The sequence below is a fragment of the Ovis aries genome, chromosome 4 (assembly GCF_016772045.2).
Source record: "Ovis aries strain OAR_USU_Benz2616 breed Rambouillet chromosome 4, ARS-UI_Ramb_v3.0, whole genome shotgun sequence".
NCBI lineage: Eukaryota > Metazoa > Chordata > Mammalia > Artiodactyla > Bovidae > Ovis > Ovis aries.
Window position 1 is genome coordinate 87485096 of NC_056057.1, and position 19947 is coordinate 87505042.

Below are 19947 nucleotides of genomic sequence, written 5' to 3' on the forward strand. Positions count from 1 at the left end.
CTGTTTAGTTTTTTGGCCCATTTTTTGGTTGGGTTGCTTACTTTTCTGGAGTTGCTTGCATATTTTTGAGATTAATTCTTTGTCAGTTGCTTCATTTGCTATTATTTTCTCCCATTCTGAGGGCTGTCTTTTCACCTTGCTTATAGTTTCCTTCATTGTGCAAAAGATTTTAAGTTTAATTAGGTCCCAGCTTTTTATTTTTTCTTTTATTTCCATTACTCTGGGAGGTGGGTCATAGAGGATCCTACTATGATTTACATCAGAGTGTTTTGCTAAGTTTTCATCTAGGAGTTCTAGTTTCTGGTCTTACATTTAGATCTTTAATCCTTAGAAAGTGTTCTAGTTTCATTCTTTTACAAGTGGTTGACCAGTTTTCCCAGCACCACTTGTTAAAGAGATTGTCTCTTCTTCATTGTATATTCTTGCCTCCTTTGCCAAAGATAAGGTGTCCATAGGTACGTGGATTTATCTCTGGGCTTTCTATTTTGTTCCATTGATTTATGTTTCTGTCTTTGTGCCAGTACCATACTGTTTTGATGACTGTTGCTTTGTAGGATAGCCTGAAGCCAGGCAGTTCTCCAGTTCCATTCTTCTTTCTCAAGATTGCTTTGGCTATTCGAGGTTTTTTGTATTTCCATACAAATTGTGAAATTATTTGTTCTAGTTCTCTGAGAAATACCATTGGTAGCTTGATAGAGACTGCATTGAATCTATAGATTGCTTTAGGTAGTATACTCATTTTCACTATATTGATTCTTCTGATCCATGAACATGGTATGTTTCTCCATCTATTTGTGTCATCTTTGATTTCTTTCATCAGTGGCAATTATTCTTCAATTAAAAATAAGTAAATTTTAAAAAAAAAATCAAGGGAGCTTTGAGGGAAACAGAGATTACCTAGCTACTGACATGTAACGACCAAAACCCAGGTATGCAACAGAAGAGTCACCCTGGGAAGAGACAGCAAAGGAATGCTTCTGAGGAATGCTTAAGAAAAAGTAAATTCTGGTACTTTATCCTACAACTCCTCATTTACATGAGGAGGCCCAACTGAAGAGGTTGAGTGGCAAATCTTTTTCCTGATCAACACAAGCAGTTTTTCCCCTTTCATGTTCATTTTTTAAAATACTCTAAATGCATTTTTACTTTCAACTGCTTTCCTAACTGAACACAGCACATTTCTCATTCTTTCATTTAAAAATGGGGCGTGTCAATGAAATTGAATGAAACTATCATCTTTGTGGAGGGGTCAATTTATTTATAATATGTATAAACTAAGTATAAAGTGCATTTCAGGCTAAAGGCATTGAGCTTCATCTGGCAAAAAAATTATAAAATATCATATAATTCATTTGAAAATGAATACAACATAGAAAGAACAATGATAAATTTTAATCAAAGTCAGGAATATAAAGATTCTGGCTCAATTTTTCTTTAATTTCCCCAATAACACTTTTTTTCCTACTGTCTTTGCTGTATTTTAACAGGCATATCATAATAAACTTTTCTTGGGACTGCATCTATGATTACAAATAAAAAATATACATCCATAAGTCCTTAAACACCATTTAAAAGACCAAAGTGTTAATGCCAAATTTCTGATTTTAATGAAAATTCTGAATACTAAATGAGCATTGTTGCATTTACAATGCTGATTTTTAAAAGTTATCTGAAAGTAAAATACAGTAAAATTATTGCTTTCAAAGTTATATTGACATAAACCATACAAGACAGAATTGAAACAACAGCAAACTGCATGAAAGCAATTAAATAGCCAATCTTTTGACATTTTACACACCTCTATAAAGCTATCATGTTAGTCCTTATCTTGAAATAGAAGTCTTGTCATCTAGATACTTAAATCCTATTTATGTTAAGATATATCCTGAGGATATTAGTGTGTTTAACCATAGGAGTGACTTAAATTTTGCATGTTAAGCAGGACAATAAAACCTCAATGTGAAGTTCTGTAGGTATATTACTTTGCCAGATAATACAAAAAAAATTAAAAAAAGTAACAAATGCAAAACCAAGAATATTTATTCTCATTACTTAAAAAAAAAAAAAAAAGCAATACTTATTTCACAAACCCTGGAACTGTAAAATAGCTGTTTTTTAAATTTACAGAAGCACAGGAAGCATTTGAAATGTTAGAAGATACATGCTGAAAGTGATTTACTGTATCAGCACCAAAAATCTGAAAAGTTTACAAAAATTGCTTAGAATGTAAGGTGCATTGATTCATGAATTACATTCAGTTTGAGGGAAGAAACAGTACCCCCAAACTCATTGATATTTAATAACTTCTAACTCAGTTTATAGCAAAATAAAAAATACTGCTTTTAGTTTTTCTTTATGTAAGGCATCTAAAATTTAGATCCAAAATTGAAGTGCTGCCTTTTACTGTGAGAGGCAGTTTGTTCATTACATTTTTTATGTTCTAGCTTAAGATACTTCACACATAATATTTAATGCCCTAAAAATATTTTAAGAAACTTGAGTCATTTTGTGAACATCTGAAGTTAACAAAAAAGTTGGATTTTTTATATTTTTAGGTAGAATTGGGTATGAAGTCACTGTGTATCAAATAAAATTATTTCTTAACTGTTATCAGTCCCAATCAGTTCATTAGGACTTTTTTATTGATAAATAAATATGTTGTTTCTTTTCAGGCAAAAATTACTATCAGGAAGTCAGATGAAAGTAAATACAGAATCTCTGGATTTACAATCTAAAATCATTGTGACATTAAAGTGTGCCTCTTTCTAAACCACTTGGTTAAGGCTGAGAACAATTAAATAAGGAAAACTTAGGCCAGTAAGGTTCTAACTGTACTGATATGCTGTCCTGAATGACCTACTAAGGCTGGGGAAGGGACCTGGCCAGATTCCTCAGCTCTGGGGAGTTGCCCCCTCCTGCCTCACTCTGAATAGCTTATGCAAAATCAAGTTATTCGCACTGCTAACACAAAATCCATCAAACTACAGTTCTGAATGCCATCTACATTTATATATTTACTTTGTACTGTATACATTAAACAAAGAATTCTGTTGTGCTTTTCATGTATTTGATATGTTTTCTTATTTTATTTATAGGTTTCTTGGGAAGGGAAGAAAAAGACTAAGAAAAGAAATACAACAGGGGAGTCAGACTGTAAAGTAACATTACACACACAACTAGCCCAATATCTTTTTAATTTAAAAGATACCATCATCAGAAGGCAATATACATATATATATGTAAAAGAAAACAAAGTCTGCTCCCTAAAATCCATATCATTCCATGATAGATTTTCACAGCGACTAGTATATATATCAATATATTTTTCATATCTGTTCAGTTATCCATTGGTATGCTTTTAGAATTAAAAGATGCTATTAGCATCATGGTCTGAACATTGTACCATTAGAGAGATGTGCTTGAAAATGGTTCAGTGATTTGCTTATGATGATGACTATTTACAAAGACAGCTATTTACGTCAGCAATAAATAATCCTGATATCAAAAGAGATAATGGACATGCACACACCGAGATGGCTGCATGCTCTTAAAATATTTACAGGTAGTTTTTCTGGTAGAGCTTTCCCACTAACAGTGAAAGTGTGCTCCCTTCAGTTTTCTCCAAGTCAGTCTTGCTTCTGGGGAATGCATCCTTCCATTTCTACAACTTCGGGCCATCCTTCGTATTTATTTGTGTCCTTATTGTTCTTTATGTGCTGTTGGAACACAACCACAGTATAGTACTTTAGCAAACTGCATATCTGCAATAACATAATTAAGCATACTCATTTCAGTAACACTTCTACTAACATATAAATTAGTGTTCAAGATATTAGATGAGCAATGCCTGGGGTCTGGCATACACTGGCAGACCTTCAAAGAAGAGCTGAAAGAACAAAACACCACAGATGGTCTTTAAAGATCCTTTGTAAGTCAAAAATAAGTTTACATTCTATTAAGTTCTAAAGTATTTCTGTACTTCACTGATTCTAATATCAAAAGTTCAGCTAAAATTTTTAATAACCAACTTCCTAAAGGTCTTATGATACAAGTAATCATAGGCCAATGCATTGTCACATAGGAAAAAAATTTCATGTATAATTAGACAATTTTTTTAATTTTAAAATTAAAATAGTGTCATGATTATTCCAAATAACTGATTGCCAGGAACCTATGGAAAATATGGAAACATATTATGGAAACATATTTAATGTCTGCTTTATCTAAGTTGCAAATAACTGGGATAGGAATACATACTGTATGGTTTCACACAATTGCTGTTGCCCATTAATTATGAAGTCTGAGACACTAACCTGTTCAAAAGGGCTTTTTGTCTTAATGCCTTTTCCACCACAGAAGACCCAGTTGTCTCTGAAACCAAGATGAGTAATAGATGTACTCCCCAGTTCAGCAATCAGCCGCCGGGCCTCATCATTGAGTCTTGAAGAGAGAGAAAAAGAATGATACAGTAAATGTAGTGTACTGTATGTGGTCTAACGAATACTGATACACTTACAATATTTAACATACAACCATGAAATAAATGAGAAAACCCTGGCTTAAATAAGAGAACATAAAAAAATAAATTTTATCAGAGTAACATTCCTACTATTTGAAATCTTTAATGATGAAAGTTATGAAATCTAGCAAATAAATTTCTAGCTTATGCTATTTAGAAGTACCTTTTATGTATCTTAATTTCACAACAACAGTTCATTTTCATCTACATTCCATCAAATAAAAATGGGAAACTGTCATTTTTGTCAGTAGGTACCTATTCAGGCTAATAGAAGCTCTTAAGTAGTCAACATCTTTGTAAAATTAAAAATCACTTTAAATCTCCACTACAGTCTTTATAAATTACATTTGAGTAGAATTAAGGTAAGTGCTAATAGAAATCTGGATGTTTCTAACACTATGTTTACTTATATCTACTTCATAACAGTACTTTTTGCCTGAAGAGATAATAACACATTTATCAACAGGAAAGTCCTGATTACTGATTGGGACTGATAACATTTAAAAAATAATTTTATTTGACATACAATGAGTTTATACTCAATTCTAAATGCAAATATAAGAGACCTGACTTTATCTGTTAACTTCAAATGTTTGCAAAATGACTCAAGTTTTTCAAATATTTTTAGGGCATTAAATATTTTATGTGAAGTATCTGAAACTGGCAAGACAGTTCTCATGTAACTAACCTGAAGATAAACAGGATACTTTATGTTAAAAAAAAAAAAAGCTTCATGAACAGGATAGAGCTACATATGTCATTAGCCTTTCACAATTAGTCACATCCAGGGGGCAGTGAATCTGTTTTAACCACAGCTTGGGCACTGCTGCCCTCCTGGGAAAGGTCATAAGAATCAGTGAGAAAATCAGGGGCAGCCCTGGAATACTAAGTCTTTCAGATTCATAACTATATCAAGTGATGCATTTATAACCAAGGGAAATCAAAATAAATGAAATGGCTGTGCAAAAGGACCAGGGAAGTCTGTTTCTGAAGATTCTGACAACTTCACACACAACTACACGTACTTGCGTCTGGCTTTCTCCCCAAAGTGGGTCTGTAGCTGTATTTCTTGTAATCATCCTTACATGAATTGCTATCACTTTCATTCATCTGCTTACTTGGTAAGCAATTTCTGTAGGAGATGGACATCTCCTGAAAGTACTATATGAACTGTTTTCTTGTTTCTGAAGTGTTCGTATGTCATGGATCTGCAAACTATTACATTCCATTCTTTAGTTTATTCAAATGTTCTACTGCTGGCCTCTTAATTAGAACATTTTACTAGTATCATCAGTGCTAGTAGTGAGTTTTGCTGCTTTATCTACAATAAATGGTGCAGAGCAGAGGTCATGCTTACTAGGGCAGCCTAGTGACAACCTCCTGGAGGAAGGCCTATGGGCTTCAGTCAGTTACATCTCAGAAAAATCACAAATTGCATCTCAGGGTGCAGGCTTCAGGGCTGCTTGTAAATAGCTGAATGTTAGGTTCACAAATGCCAAGAGATTGCTTTATATACAAAAAAATGCCTTCACAGTAGGTGTTTACCCAAATGCAGGCCTGGCCCCATGCCAGAAGTACCTGCAATTTTTTCTTATCTAAAAATTTTTACAATTAAGAAATATAATGAAGGGCAGTCTTTTCCTTCTGGATTTCAAATTTCAGAAATTGTTTTGATCTGCATGAATAAACTAACCAATCTAGCAGCAATGGGAAACTAAGCTTTTCATTTTGATTCTGCTCATCTTTCCTTACTTTCCTTTGAGAATACCTTGAGGTCCTAAGCAGAAAAGGATTACTATAGCAGGGCTTAGAAAGGCCTAAGAGCAAGACTGGTCCTTGACTGGCTCTGGAAGCTTGGATTTGGGGAGGGTCCCTCCATTCCCAGAACTGATCAGGATGGCTCTCATGTGTCTAAACTGTGCAAACAAAGTAGTTTATGCCAAACATCTACTTTCTGGCTGGGAATCTGGAATTTGGGGATGTATAAGGCAGACGGTGCCTCATGACCAGTTCCCAGTAAAAACCCTGGGCCATGAGCTCTAATAAGCTTCCCTGGTGGACAGCATGTCCCCGTGTTGTCACAATCTGTTGCTAGAGGAATTAAGCATGTTCTGTGTCACTCCACTTGGGAGAGGACTCTTGGAAACTCAGGCCTGGTGCCCTGGTTCCCTCCAGACTCCGCTCTGAACTAGCTGCCCTTCGTGGATTCTGCTTTGCATCATTTTGCTGTAACAAATCATAGCCCTGAGTGAGCAGGTCTATAAGCCGAGTCCTGGATTCCTCCCAGTGAATAATCAAACCTGGGGTGGGCTTGGGTACCCATGCCACATGTCCCTGTGTCTAGATAACTACAAGTTTCTAACAAGACAACTTCCTCAACAATTTCTGAAGTTTTCTAATCTGCTTACGTAGAATTTGAGAGGTTTTATTATTCCTTTTTGCTATCTTCTATGTAACTAAGTAAAAGATGATTTCATGGCTCAAAGAAAAGTTGAAAACCATGCTACACAGCCAATATTTTGAGTGCCTGATATAGCAGATGTCAAAATATCCCATTTCTTTAAAAGGTAGTGCAGTGTGAGATGCAGTGGAGATATATAACTGACCCTGGAACAACCTGGGTTTGAACTGCCAGAGTCCACATCTATCCCATGATGGGTTCAAATTAAGAAAAGGAAGTGTGCAAAAATACAAGGCAAACCATGTTACTAATGACAACACTTTTAATACTACTACCAGGAAGACCTGAGTGCTCAAAATGAGATGAGGTTCATAAAATTACTTAAGGCCACAGAGAGAAATTTTGCTACCAAGTATAAATAATGAAGGGATCCACTGTTTCAGGAGAATGATAGGATATCGAGATCAAAACACAACTGTCTTTTCCAGGGAGGCAAACATTCTTTGATCAACATAAAAAGGGAACAGTGGCTCAGGAATGTCCATATTAAGTACTTTATATTTAAGCCTCGAGGCCCACATGTCACACACTTAAATTCTTAAGGGACTTGTTAATATAATCTTCAAGGTAATGTCAGTTATTTTAGAAGCATCATGGAAAGTGAAGATGTTAAGACGTTAAAAGTTAAATATTCCAGTTTTTTTTTTTAAAAAAAGGAAATTTTTAAAAACAATAGTTCAATAAAACTAAATCTAACTCACAGCAAAATTTTAGAAAGGATTACAAGAAGGAGGTCCTGTGAGTATTAAAGAAAGAATAAGAAAATAAAGAGAAAGAGTAGTAGGAAGGGGGCTGGATTAATAAAGCCAAGTAAACATCATCTCATACTTTCAACTTTAAAAGGAGTTTTGGGGCAGTAAGCCAGGGTATTATAATTAGCATCATCCACGAATTTCAAGCAGGCATCTGACAGTCTCAGAAAATTAAATAATTAAACAGCAACTGGACAGTATGATTATTAGAGTACATTGGAAATGGAAAAGTTGTTTCTGCAGCTGATTAATAGATGAATCCCTTAGAAGTGGTCTCCAGTTGGTGGCACACTGCCTGTAGTAAATATGTTTGTCATTGCTGACTTAGATTTAGAAATATGAATGACTCTGGAGAGAGTACAAAGCCTAGACAATGGAAATCTCACAGGACATATGTCAGCATCAAGACCAAGTGGGCCAATAACAGCAAAATTAAATTTAATGAGGATATATGAATACAAAGTCTTCATTCACATTAAACGAAACCAAGTTCTGAATGGGGAGAAAGACCAGACTTGTCAGTGATTTAAAAAAAAACCTCGGAGATCAAATGAAGAGATCTGAGATTTTAAGTTGACGAACACTGTGACGTGACTCCCTAAAGAACATGAATGCAACGCTAGTCTTCATGAACAGTAACCGTAATTTCTTAAACATGGTGAGTGAGCACCTCCACTGTACCCTGTACTGGCCAGACCACTTCGGGAACACTATGTCCAACTTGGGGCTTCATTTTAAGAGGGACAGTGATCACCTAGAGAATGCCCAAGAGATGCACCAGGAGGGTAAATGACCTAGAAACTTACCACGATAAAAGATTAGAAGAGCCATTACACTTTTAAAGGACTGGGGTTTCACAGGACAGATACACTTTGGGAAATGCCGTTAAGAAAATGGTACTGAAGAATATTATTGTCAGAGAAAACAATACACAGTTGTTAAAAATAGAACATAAAAGAGTATAACAAACTTTATGTACAATGTGACTCTAATTTCACAATCACAGATGAATGATAAAAAGAAAGAAAAATTTTAAAAAGTTAACAGTGTTTATCTGAAAGTTGGATTACTTGACTGTTTTATAAATTTTTTCATTGAAAAATGTATTGCTTATGTTATTATAAATTATAGATCTGCAAAGTTGTATAAATTTTGAAATGTACATACTTGGTTGCTCCATCATCATATGTTCCCATTAAGACTATTGTTCCATCTTGTATGGCCTTCAGAAACTCAATAAATGGGGCCACATCTGAAAAAAAAACAGAAAGGGTTAAGTGTTTTTGTTTTTTTCTTAATGACTAACCATCATGATAACCTCTTGGAACTTAACAGTACAAAAAATGAAGTGTTTGTAAACTGATAATTTCTAATGTAGAGAAACCAAAAGAGAGACAAATCTTATGAACAGGATAAAAATTAAGTTTCACATCAATTTAAAATTTCCCAATTCTGATTCACCCTGTGTGTGTTTCATACTGATATTCCAGGGACTAAATGAAAAATCCATAGCATATTAAAGTATGACATGATTTCAAGTAAGAAATTTAGGAGACAGGAGAAAGGTTCATGGACTTCCTGAGTATATGTAGAGTTGTTTGCACAGATACTTTTCTAAAAAAGAGAACTTTTATTTACTGCACAACAGGATCTATAATTTAAAAAAATAATATAAATATGTGCACAGCTGACCCTTGAACAACAGGGGTTTGAGCTCAGAAGTCCATTTATACACAGATTTGTTTTCAATAAATCCTACAGTACCATGTGATCCTCATTTAGTTGAATCCAAGGATGCAGAACTGCAGGTATGGAGGGCCAATTATGGAACTTGAGCACTTGAAGATTACGGGCTATCTGTAGAGGGTCCTGGAACCAGTACCCTGCAGATACTGCGGGACAAGTGTACATACATCCATAGTGATTTAAGGAATCTTCTGGGAATATCTACTTACTATAAACTAGGGGAAGAAATGTAAGCTAGTTATCACTAAAAGTCAAACTAATTAAGGCAAATACTGCAGTCATTACCTGCTTCATCTGCTTAAGTATTAAGATTCACAAAGGATTAAACCATGTCAGTGACTATAAACTAGTGATACCAAAGAGGCTGACTGGGAACTATCAATACAAATCATTCTACATCTTGAACTCCTTACAATGTCAGATTCCTAAATGCCCAAGTCTAATACAACTTCAAAACTATTCAGTTTTTTTTCCACAGCAAAGATTCCAAAGATTTCTCTAAAACTGGATTCTATCTTAAAATAATAGCATTTTTGATTCACAAAAAAATGTAACAGAGCAGCTAACAAATCACTTCCATTTAAATCCAAAGATGGCAACTACTTCTAAATTTGAGGGGTATTTTCAGCAGTAGTTTGCTGACCTGAGATGAAATACCAGAGCTTCTGGTCACAGTTTTATAAGTTTTCCATGTGATAAATTTTGGTAGAACCAATTATTCCTTTAGAATCTAAAACTGATGGCATATTTTAAGTTGATATACATTTTGACAACATGAAAAGTTCTGATCTCATTTAAAAAATAAATAATATAGGGCATCTCATTACAGGCTGAAGAAATATTAGAAAAGCTTAATGGTCTGAGAACAAGATAAAATTGGGAAGCCTAACAACTGCTGGCTTCCAGGGAATTCATAAAGTGGATGAGGAGGTGCAGGGGAGAGCCTCAACTTAGAAAAGAATCAACAGTTAAATCAGTGTTGGCCTTCCTTTAGACTTGAGGAAGAAGTCTGTCTCTTTCAGGCACCATCTTCTTTGAGGTGCCAGGTCCTTCCCCTCTGCAGGCTGGTGACTAATTTCCACCTGCTCCTTGGAACTGCCAAATTAGGAAGATTATCTGTGGAGTGCTCTAAGTACAATAAACTGGAAAGAAAATTCTACTCCTTGTCTCAAATAATCATCTATTTGAATAATAATCCTGGTTATGAACTTAGTATTAAGATTGAAAATTTTATGGAAAAAAATCAATTCAGTAAGGTAAACACGATTACACTGGTTAAGCCCTTCTTCAAATTACTTATTCTTTTTTTTTTTTTTTTTCAGAAATTTCAGACAGAAACCCAAAGCAGCCTAAAGCTTTGAATTAGTTGTCCTGCAGAAAACAGGACTCAGACTTTAACAAATCTCAAGTGTGATTATACACATCACCAACAATTTTTATAAAAAAGCAAGTGTATGCAGTATGACCAATCATTTAAATATGAGCTGGACATTCAGTGAAAAGAAACAAAATGAAAACAAAATAGGACCATTATTTTCTCATTAATGCACTACATTATATTGGTATGATTTAGTGCAAGCAACAGAACAGTTACACGTAATTCATACTTACTTCCTCCCCACATGTCAAAATATCTGGTGTCTATTAGTTCTCCCGTTTTGCCTAAAAGAGATTGAATTCATAGCAAATTATGCAACTGAAATATACTGTACATTGTATAAGACATATGATCTTGTCCAATGCGAATCCATTAGCAGAGAATTATTATGACAAATACTTAAAATTTGAATTACATGCATCTAAAATTCTTTTTCTAAAAGGGTAATTTTTGAATACGACTTTCTCATTAGTTTTGTAAGTTGAAGAGTAGCAAACAGAAATTACTACTGACTTTAGACAATTCAAATTCATCCTTATGTGTTACCATCTTCCCTTATTTAAAAATTACCCACAAATACAAAAACCTTAAAAAAAATAAATAAATGAATCCACGCTATTTTCTATTAAAACAATCTTGCAAAAAAAATTGTATTTAATTTCTTTTTAAAACATTTTTTCGCTATCAATTGGACAAATATGTATAGAATCTTTTTTACATAGGAAAATGTAGAAACTAGAAACAAAAATATCTCTCTCATTGTGAAAGCTATAGAAATTATTTTCCTACAGTATGAACTAGAGAAGTTGGGTGCGGATTCTCTCCTCCCTACACAGTTTCAGAGGGTGACTGTGCCAAAAAGAGAAGTATGCAGCTGGGTCTCATTTCACAGCTTCATATATTCAGATGTGATTTTTCAAGAACACTTGAGATGTTCAAGATTCAGTGTGGACAATACTGAAAAATTACAACTGACTCTGACTCTTCATTCAGCCCCTCACCATACGAAATAGTCCACCACCTTCTGTCAGTCTATATACCCGCATTCATGTCAGTCTATGTCTCATTCAGTTCAGTTCAGTTGCTCAGTCGCGTCTGACTCTGCAACCCCATGGACCGCAGCACACCAGGCCTTCCTGTCCATCATGAACTCCTGGAGTTTACTCAAATTCATGTCCATTGCGTCGGTGATACCATCCAACCATCTCATTATCTGTCGTCCCCTTCTCCTCCTGCCTTCAATCTTTCCCAGCATCAGGGTCTTTTCAAATGAGTCAGCTCTTCCCATCAGGTGGCCAAAGTACTAGAGTTTCAGTTTCAACATCAGTCTTTCCATCGAACATGCAGGACTGATCTCCTTAAGGATGGACGGGCTGGATCTCCTTGCAGTCCAAAGGACTCTCAACGGTCTTCTCCAACACCATAGTTCAAAAGCATCAATTCTTCGGCGCTCAGCTTTCTTTATAGTCCAACTCTCACATCCATACATAACTACTGGAAAAACCACAGGCCTGACTATACAGACCTTTGTTGGCAAAGTAACGTCTCTGCTTTATAATATGCTATCTAGGTTGATTATAACTTTCCTTTCAAAGAGTAAGTGTCTTTTAATTTCATGGCTGTAATCACCATCTACAGTGATTTTGGAGCCCCCCAAAATAAAGTTAGCCAGTGTTTTCCCATCTATTTGCCATGAACTGATGGGACCGGATGCCATGATCTTTGTTTTCTGAGTGTTGAGCTTTAAGCCAACTTTTTCACTCCCCTCTTTCACTTTCATCAAGAGGCTTTTTAGTTCTTCTTCACTTTCTGCCATAAGGGTGGTGTCATCTGCATATCTGAGGTTATTGATATTTCTCCCGGCAATCTTGATTCCAGCTTGTGCTTCATCCAGCCCAGTATTTCTCATGATGTACTCTTCATGTAAGTTAAACAAGCTGCTGCTGCTAAGTAACTTCAGTCATGTCCGACTCTGTGCGACCCCAGAGATGGCAGCCCACCAGGCTCCCCCGTCCCTGGGATTCTCCAGGCAAGAACACTGGAGGGGGTTGCCATTTCCTTCTTCAGTGCATCAAAGTGAAAAGTGAAAGTGAAGTCGCTCAGTCATGTCCAACTCCTAGCGACCCCATGGACTGCAGCCTTCCAGGCTCTTCCGTCCATGGGATTTGCCAGGCAAGAGTACTGGAATGGGTTGTCATTGCCTTCTCCGAGTTAAATAAGCAAGGTGATAATATACAGCCTTGATGTACTCCTTTTCCTATTTGTAACCAGTCTGTTGTTCCATGTCCACTTCTAACTATTGCTTCCTAACCTGCACACAGATTACTCAAGAGGCAGGTCTGGTGGCCTGGTATTCCCATCTCTTTCAGAATTTTCCACAGTTTATTGTGATCCACATAGCCAAAGGCTTTGGCATAGGCAATAAAGCAGAAATAGATGTTTTTCTGAAACTCACGTTTTTTTTTGATGATCCAGTGGATGTTGGCAATTTGATCTCTGGTTCCTTTGCCTTTTCTAAAACCAGTTTGAACATCCAGAAATTCACACACAGTTCATGTATTGCTGAAGCCTGGCTTGGAGAATTTTGAGCATTATTTTACTAGCATGAGAGATGAGTGCAATTGTGCAGTAGTTGGAGCATTCTTAGGCACTGCCTTTCTTTGGGATTGAAATGAAATCTAACCTTTTCCAGTCCTGTGGCCACTGCTGAGTTTTCCAAATTTGTTGGCATGTTGACTACATCACTTTCACAGCATCATCTTTCAGGATTTGAAATAGCTCCACTGGAATTCCATCACCTCCACTAGCTTTGTTCACAGTGATGGTTTCTAAGGCCCACTTGACTTCACATTCCAGGATGTCTGGCTCTGGGTAAGTGATCACACCATTGTGATCATCTGGGTCATGAAGATCTTTTTTGTATAGTTCTGTGTATTCTTGCCACCTCTTCTTAATTTCTTCTGCTTCTGTTAGGTCCATAACATTTCTGTTCTTTATTGGGCCCGTCTGCCTGAAATGTTCCCTTGGTATCTCTAATTTTCTTGAAGAGATCTCTAGTCTTTCCCTTTCTCTTGTTTTCCTCTATTTCTTTGCACTGATCACTGAGGAAGGCTTTCTTATCTCTTCTTGCTATTCTTTGGAACTCTGCATTCAGATGCTTATATCTTTCCTTTTCTCCTTTGCTTTTTGCTTCTCTTCTTCTCACAGCCATTTGTACTGCCTCTTTAGACAGCCATTTTGCTTTTTTGCATTTCTTTTTCTTGGGGATGGTCTTGATCCCTGTCTCCTGTACAATGTCACAAATCTCTTGTCCAGAGTTCATCAGGCACTCTATCAGATCTAGTCCCTTAAATCTATTTCTCACTTCCACTGTATAATCATAAGGGATTTGATTTAGGTCATACCTGAATGGTCTAGCGGTTTTCCCCACTTTCTTTAAGTCTGAATTTGGTAATAAGGAGTTCATGATCTGAGCTACAGTCAGCTCCTAGTCTTGTTTTTGCTGACTGTATAGAGCTTCTCCATCTTCGGCTGCAAAGAATATAATCAGTCTGATTTTGGTGTTGACTATCTGGTGATGTCCATGTGTAAAGTCTTCTCTTGTGGTGTTGGAAAAGGGTGTTTGCTATGACCAGTGTGTTCTCTTGGCAAAACGCTATTAGCCTCTGCCCTGCTTCATTCTGTACTCCAAGGCCAAATTTGCCTGTTACTCCAGGTGTTTCTTGACTTCCTTCTTTTGCATTCCAGTCCTCTATAATGAAAAGGACATCTTTTTGGGTGTTAGTTCTAAAAGGTCTTGTAGGTCTTCATAGAACCATTCAATTTCAGCTTTTTCAGTGTTACTGGTCGGGGCATAGACTTGGATTACCATGATACTGAATGGTTTGCCTTGGAAACGAACAGAGATCATTCTGATATATTACGTTAGGATTCTAATATCTGCAGCAAGAATTCATCAATTGTTAGATAATGTTGTATCCTGACAATCTCATGGGAGGCTCTCTATACACTGCACAGCAAGCTGGATGCTTCCAAGAGAACGTGATGTAAACACTGAAATGCAGTGTCTCATCTCTATTCATAGCTGATGTTGTGGGAGGGTGGGGGAGAGCTTTCATGTCAAGCTTTACTCTTTCTTACCTGATCTTGATATAAGAGTATATTTTGGGCCATATAAATATACCTATATACCACTATACCTTTATATCTACCATATCCATAAAGTAAAATAATTACTCTTACCATTTACCAAGGCAACATTGATTCCTCTTCCAACATTATTCTTAACACCACTCATTAAACTGAAGGGGGAAAAGTTAAGACAAATTTAGAATTAGGTATTATAAATAAACATCCATTAGGGAAAGCCATACATGCAAAATAAAAACCAGTTGCGAATTTTATATATACACACAGCTGTTTAGTCCTACAGTGGAGACTGAAAGGTATCTACCAGGTCAGAGAAGACAGTCTAACACTGAATAATTTAAAAGCAACATTCATAAGTAAGATTTTTACAAATAGAAATATATATTAAAACGTATTACAGTCAAAATACTAGACTCTTTATTGCTGCCCTGCATCAGATTATGAAAGACCATTTTAGAAAATCCATCAAACACATGGACATTATGCTCACCGCCTGCACCATTCTCAAGGGAATAAACAAGGGTAAACTCTAGTGTACTTTCTGCAAAGTTAATATGACATGAAACAGAGGTGAGATGCTACCAAAATCTTTTATAATTGGAAAGCAAGAAGATTTACTTTAATTGTGAACATTCTCTTAGTGATTACTGATGCAAAATTTCTCAATACCCAGAAGAAGGAATATTGTATTCATATAATTATAGCATTGAACTATAAGACTTGCAATGTCATTCTGCGGTAATCAACCTCCGCGGGCAGTTCACAGACCATCACATAAAGATAATAAATACGGTGAAGTGGAAGGTACGAGCAAAATATTTCTTTGTTATCAGTTCAATTAGTTGAATTAAAATTATTAAACTAAAAGTGTAGGTACCTTTTATTCTAAAAATTCACAGTGATGTGCTGTTAAATGACTAAGAAGTGGTTTGAGGTGGTGGGGAAGTGAGTATGCACATATGTGAATACACACTCCTGTACTCATACATGATACATCCACCTACCCTTTATCCATCTATCAACAGATATCTAGACTGTTTCTATCTCTTACCTATTTGAAATAATTACATTCTCAACCAACAATGTAAGTTCATTATAAATTTTACTGACAGAAAGGATCTGAAGCACACAATTTCCAAATAATAAAATACATACTTGATTATAAATTTCACTTAGCCACTGATTCTCACAGAATGTGTTATGATTTTCATGGAACTCATTTTACTTAACCTATGGCAGCAAGTGATGAACGAGTAAAATTCCAACACAAATGTTGGATGTTATTTCACTTAAAGAATAAAACAAAGTCAGAAAAACCTGAAATAGTGAACAATAAAGACATATGCTGGAATTTCACTTGTCAATGATGTGAGTGATGTTTTTGCTGACTCACTGAAAGATAACTTCCTCAACTTTTGTGCTATTCCTAATATCTACAAACATAACATACTTTTAGTTTTACTCTGGACAATGAACATTTTCTCCCTCATTTTCTTAAGTCTAGACCTTGAGTCAGCAAAATTTTTCTGTAAGGGGCCAGATAGTAAATATCAAAAGCAAGCACTAAAAAAGCTATACTAAGAGATACACTCAGTAAATAAATAAGAAGTCTTTAAAAATGTTCATATAACTCACAGGAAGGCAGTAAAAGAAAACAGAAACAAAAACCAGATAACAGAAAGTAATAAAATGGCAGGCTTAAGCCTGAACACATCAATAATTATAATAAGTATAAATAAGTCAAAAATATCCAATGAAGATAGAAATTGGGGTGGTGGATTAAAATAGGACTTGACTACATGTTGTTTATAAGAAACAGGTAGAAACAACCCAGAAGTCTAATGAATGGAAATGAAATTAATGAAACCAGTGACGTATCTATACGATGGACTATCATTCAGCCATAAAAAGAAGTGAAGCACTAATATAACATGCATGAACCCTGAAAACACTATGCTTAGTGAAGACGCTGATCACAAAAAAACCCTACATATTTTATATATATATATATAAAATGTCCAAAATAGGCAAATCTATAGAGACAGAAAGTAAACTTAGTAGCTACTTAGGGCTGCTTGGGGAGAGGGCAGATAGAGTAGAGTACAATAGGAAAGGAGCAGGGGGACAGTACCTGAAGGACACAGCATTCCCTCCTGAGGTATGATAATGTTCTAAAGCTGACTGTGGTAATGGGTGCACACAACTGTGAATATACTAAAATCCATTGACTGTGTATTTTAAATGAATGTACTGTAAATGTACGGTAAATGAGCTATATCTCAATAAAGCTGTTTAAACAAAAGCAGACAGGAATGGCTATATTAGCATCAATTAAAATAGATTTCTGAGCAAAGAAAAATATCAGAGACAGAGAGGAGGTTTGCATAATGATCAAAGGGTCAATCTAGCAAGAAGACATAGCCATCCCAAATGTGTGTACCAAGCAATCAAGGTATGAAACATGTGAAGCAAACTCAGGTAGAACTGATAGGAGAAAAAGACAAATCTACAATTACAGGTGGACATGTCAATATCCCTCTCTCAACAGTTGAAAGACAGGAAATTAAAAAGAGTATACAAGAATTCAACAACAGCATTAACCATTAGGGACTAACTGGCGTTTAAAGAATATTCTGCTGCTGCTGCTGCTAAGTCGCTTCAGTCGTGTCTGACTCTGTGCGACTCCATAGATGGCAGCCCACCAGGCTCCCCCATCCCTGGGATTCTCCAGGCAGGAACACTGGAGTGGGTACTCACTGACAAATATACATTCTTTCCAAGCACCCATTCTTCTAGCATATACTAAGATAGACCATATCATGGGCCATAAAGTAAACCTTGACAAATTTAAAAGTACTGAAATCATATCAAATGTGTCTCCAACCACAATTAAATCAATAATAAAAGATAACAGGAAATTCTCCAAACATTTGGAAACTAAGCAATATACTTCTAAATAACCTATGGGTCAAAGAAGCCTGAAGTGAAAAATTAAAAAACACACTGAAAATGCAGCTTATTAAAATTTATGAGGCATAGCTAAACTGTGGTATATCCATAGAGTACTACTCAGCATTAAAATAGGAGCAAATTATTAATACATAATAATATTTCAAGACCATTATGCTGAATGAAAAGCAATCTCAAATGCTTACATATTATATGATTCTATTTATACAACTGTCTCAAAACAAAGTCAGCAAAGTGATGTCTCTGCTTTTTAATACACTGTCTAGGTTTGTCATAGCTTTTCTTCCAAGGAGGAAGTATCTTTTAATTTTGTGGCTGCAGTCACTATCTGCAGTGATTTTGGAGTGCAAGAAAATAAAATCTGTCACTGCTTCCACTTTTTCCATTTCTATTTGCCATGAAGTGATGGGACCAGATGCCATGATCTTAGTTTCTTGAATACTGAGTTTCAAGCCAGCTTTTTCACTCTCCTTTTTGACCCTCATCAAGAAGTTCTTTGTACCTCTTCACTTTCTGCCATTAGAGTGATATTATCTGTGTATTTGAGGTTAATCTTGATTCCAGCTTGTGATTCATCCAGTCTGGCACTTTACATGATGTACTCTGCATATAAGTTAAATAAGCAGGGTGACAAAATACAGCTTTATTGTACATCTTTTCCAATTTTGAAGCAGTCAGTTGTTCCATGTCCAGTTCTAACTGCTGCTTCTTGACCTGCATATAGGTTTCTCAGGAGACATGTAAGGTAGTCTGGTACTCCATCTCTTAAAGAATTTTCCAGTTTGTTGTGATCCACACATTCAAAGGCTTTAGCATAGTCAATGAAGCAGAAGTGGGTGTTTTTCTGGAATTCCCTTGGTTTCTTCATGACCCAATGAATGTAGACAACTTGATCTCTGGTTCCTCTGCCTTTCCTAAACCCAGCTTGTACATCTGCAGGTTCTTGGTTCACAAAGTGCTAAAGCCTAGCTTGAAGGATTTTGAGCATTACTTTGAGATCCAGGTTCAATCCCTGGGTCGGGAAGATCCCCTGGAGAAGGAAATGGCAATCCACTCCAGTATTCTTGCCTGGAGAATCCCATGGACGGAGAAGCCTAGTAGGTTATAGTCCACGGTGTCGCAAAGAGTTGGACAAGACTGAGCGACTTCACCTTCACCTTGCTAGCACATGAAATAAGCACAATTGTACAATAGTTTGAACAGTCATTGCATTGTCCTTCTTCTGGATTGTAATGAAAACTGGACCTTTTCCAGTCCTGTGGCCATTGCCGAGTTGTCCAAATTTGCTGAAACACTGAGTGTAGCACATTAACAGCATGCTGTTAAATTCTTTTAGAATTTTAAATAGCTCAGCTGGAATTTCGTCACCTCCATTAGCTTTGTTTGTAGTAATGCTTCCTAAGGCTCACTTGACTTCATACTCCAGGATGTGTGAGTGACCATACCATCATGCTTATCCAAGTCATCAAGACCTTTCTTGTAAATCTCTTCTTTGTATTATTGCCACCTTTTCTTAATCTCTTCTGCTTCTGTTAGGTCCTTTGTTTCTGTCTTTTATTTTGCTTATCCTTGCATGAAATAGTCCCTTGATATCTCCAATTTTCTTGAAGAGATCTAGTCCTAACTATACACAGACACTATACTAAGTGCCAATTTCCATTCTGATACTGTACTCTAATTTCATAAGATCTAACCATGGGGAAAATGGGTGAAGAGCACATGGGATCTCTCTGTACTATCTTTGTAACTGCCTGCAATTTCTGTAATTTTTTCAAAACTGAAAAGTAAAAGAAAAACTCTACTCCAAGAGCTATTGAAAAAGGAAAAGCATAAAATTTTGATTTGTAAAATCTTGGCTTCCCTGGTGGCTCAGATGGTAAAGACTCTGCCTGCAATGCAGAGTTCCATCCCCAGGTCAGGAAGATTCCCTGGAGAAGGAAATGGCAGCCCACTCTAGTATTCTTGCTTGGAG

The 19947-nt window shown here is 36.0% G+C and overlaps 1 protein-coding gene across 4 annotated transcripts in view; it reads right to left on the reverse strand.

Moving 5' to 3' along the window:
• Positions 1-1237: 1237 nt before the first annotated feature.
• The window catches only part of FAM3C (FAM3 metabolism regulating signaling molecule C), a 53677-nt gene continuing 34967 nt past the window's right edge, over positions 1238-19947 (reverse strand). For all 4 annotated transcript variants that reach the window (XM_027968761.3, XM_027968760.3, XM_042248747.2 and 1 more), the window contains 5 exons: positions 15099-15157; positions 11090-11140; positions 8900-8984; positions 4314-4440; positions 1238-3716 (listed from right to left, as the gene is read on the reverse strand). In XM_027968761.3, coding sequence (XP_027824562.1) covers positions 3627-3716; positions 4314-4440; positions 8900-8984; positions 11090-11140; positions 15099-15157 — 412 coding nt within the window. In that variant the 3' untranslated portion in view covers positions 1238-3626. The remainder of the gene's footprint in view (positions 3717-4313; positions 4441-8899; positions 8985-11089; positions 11141-15098; positions 15158-19947) is intronic.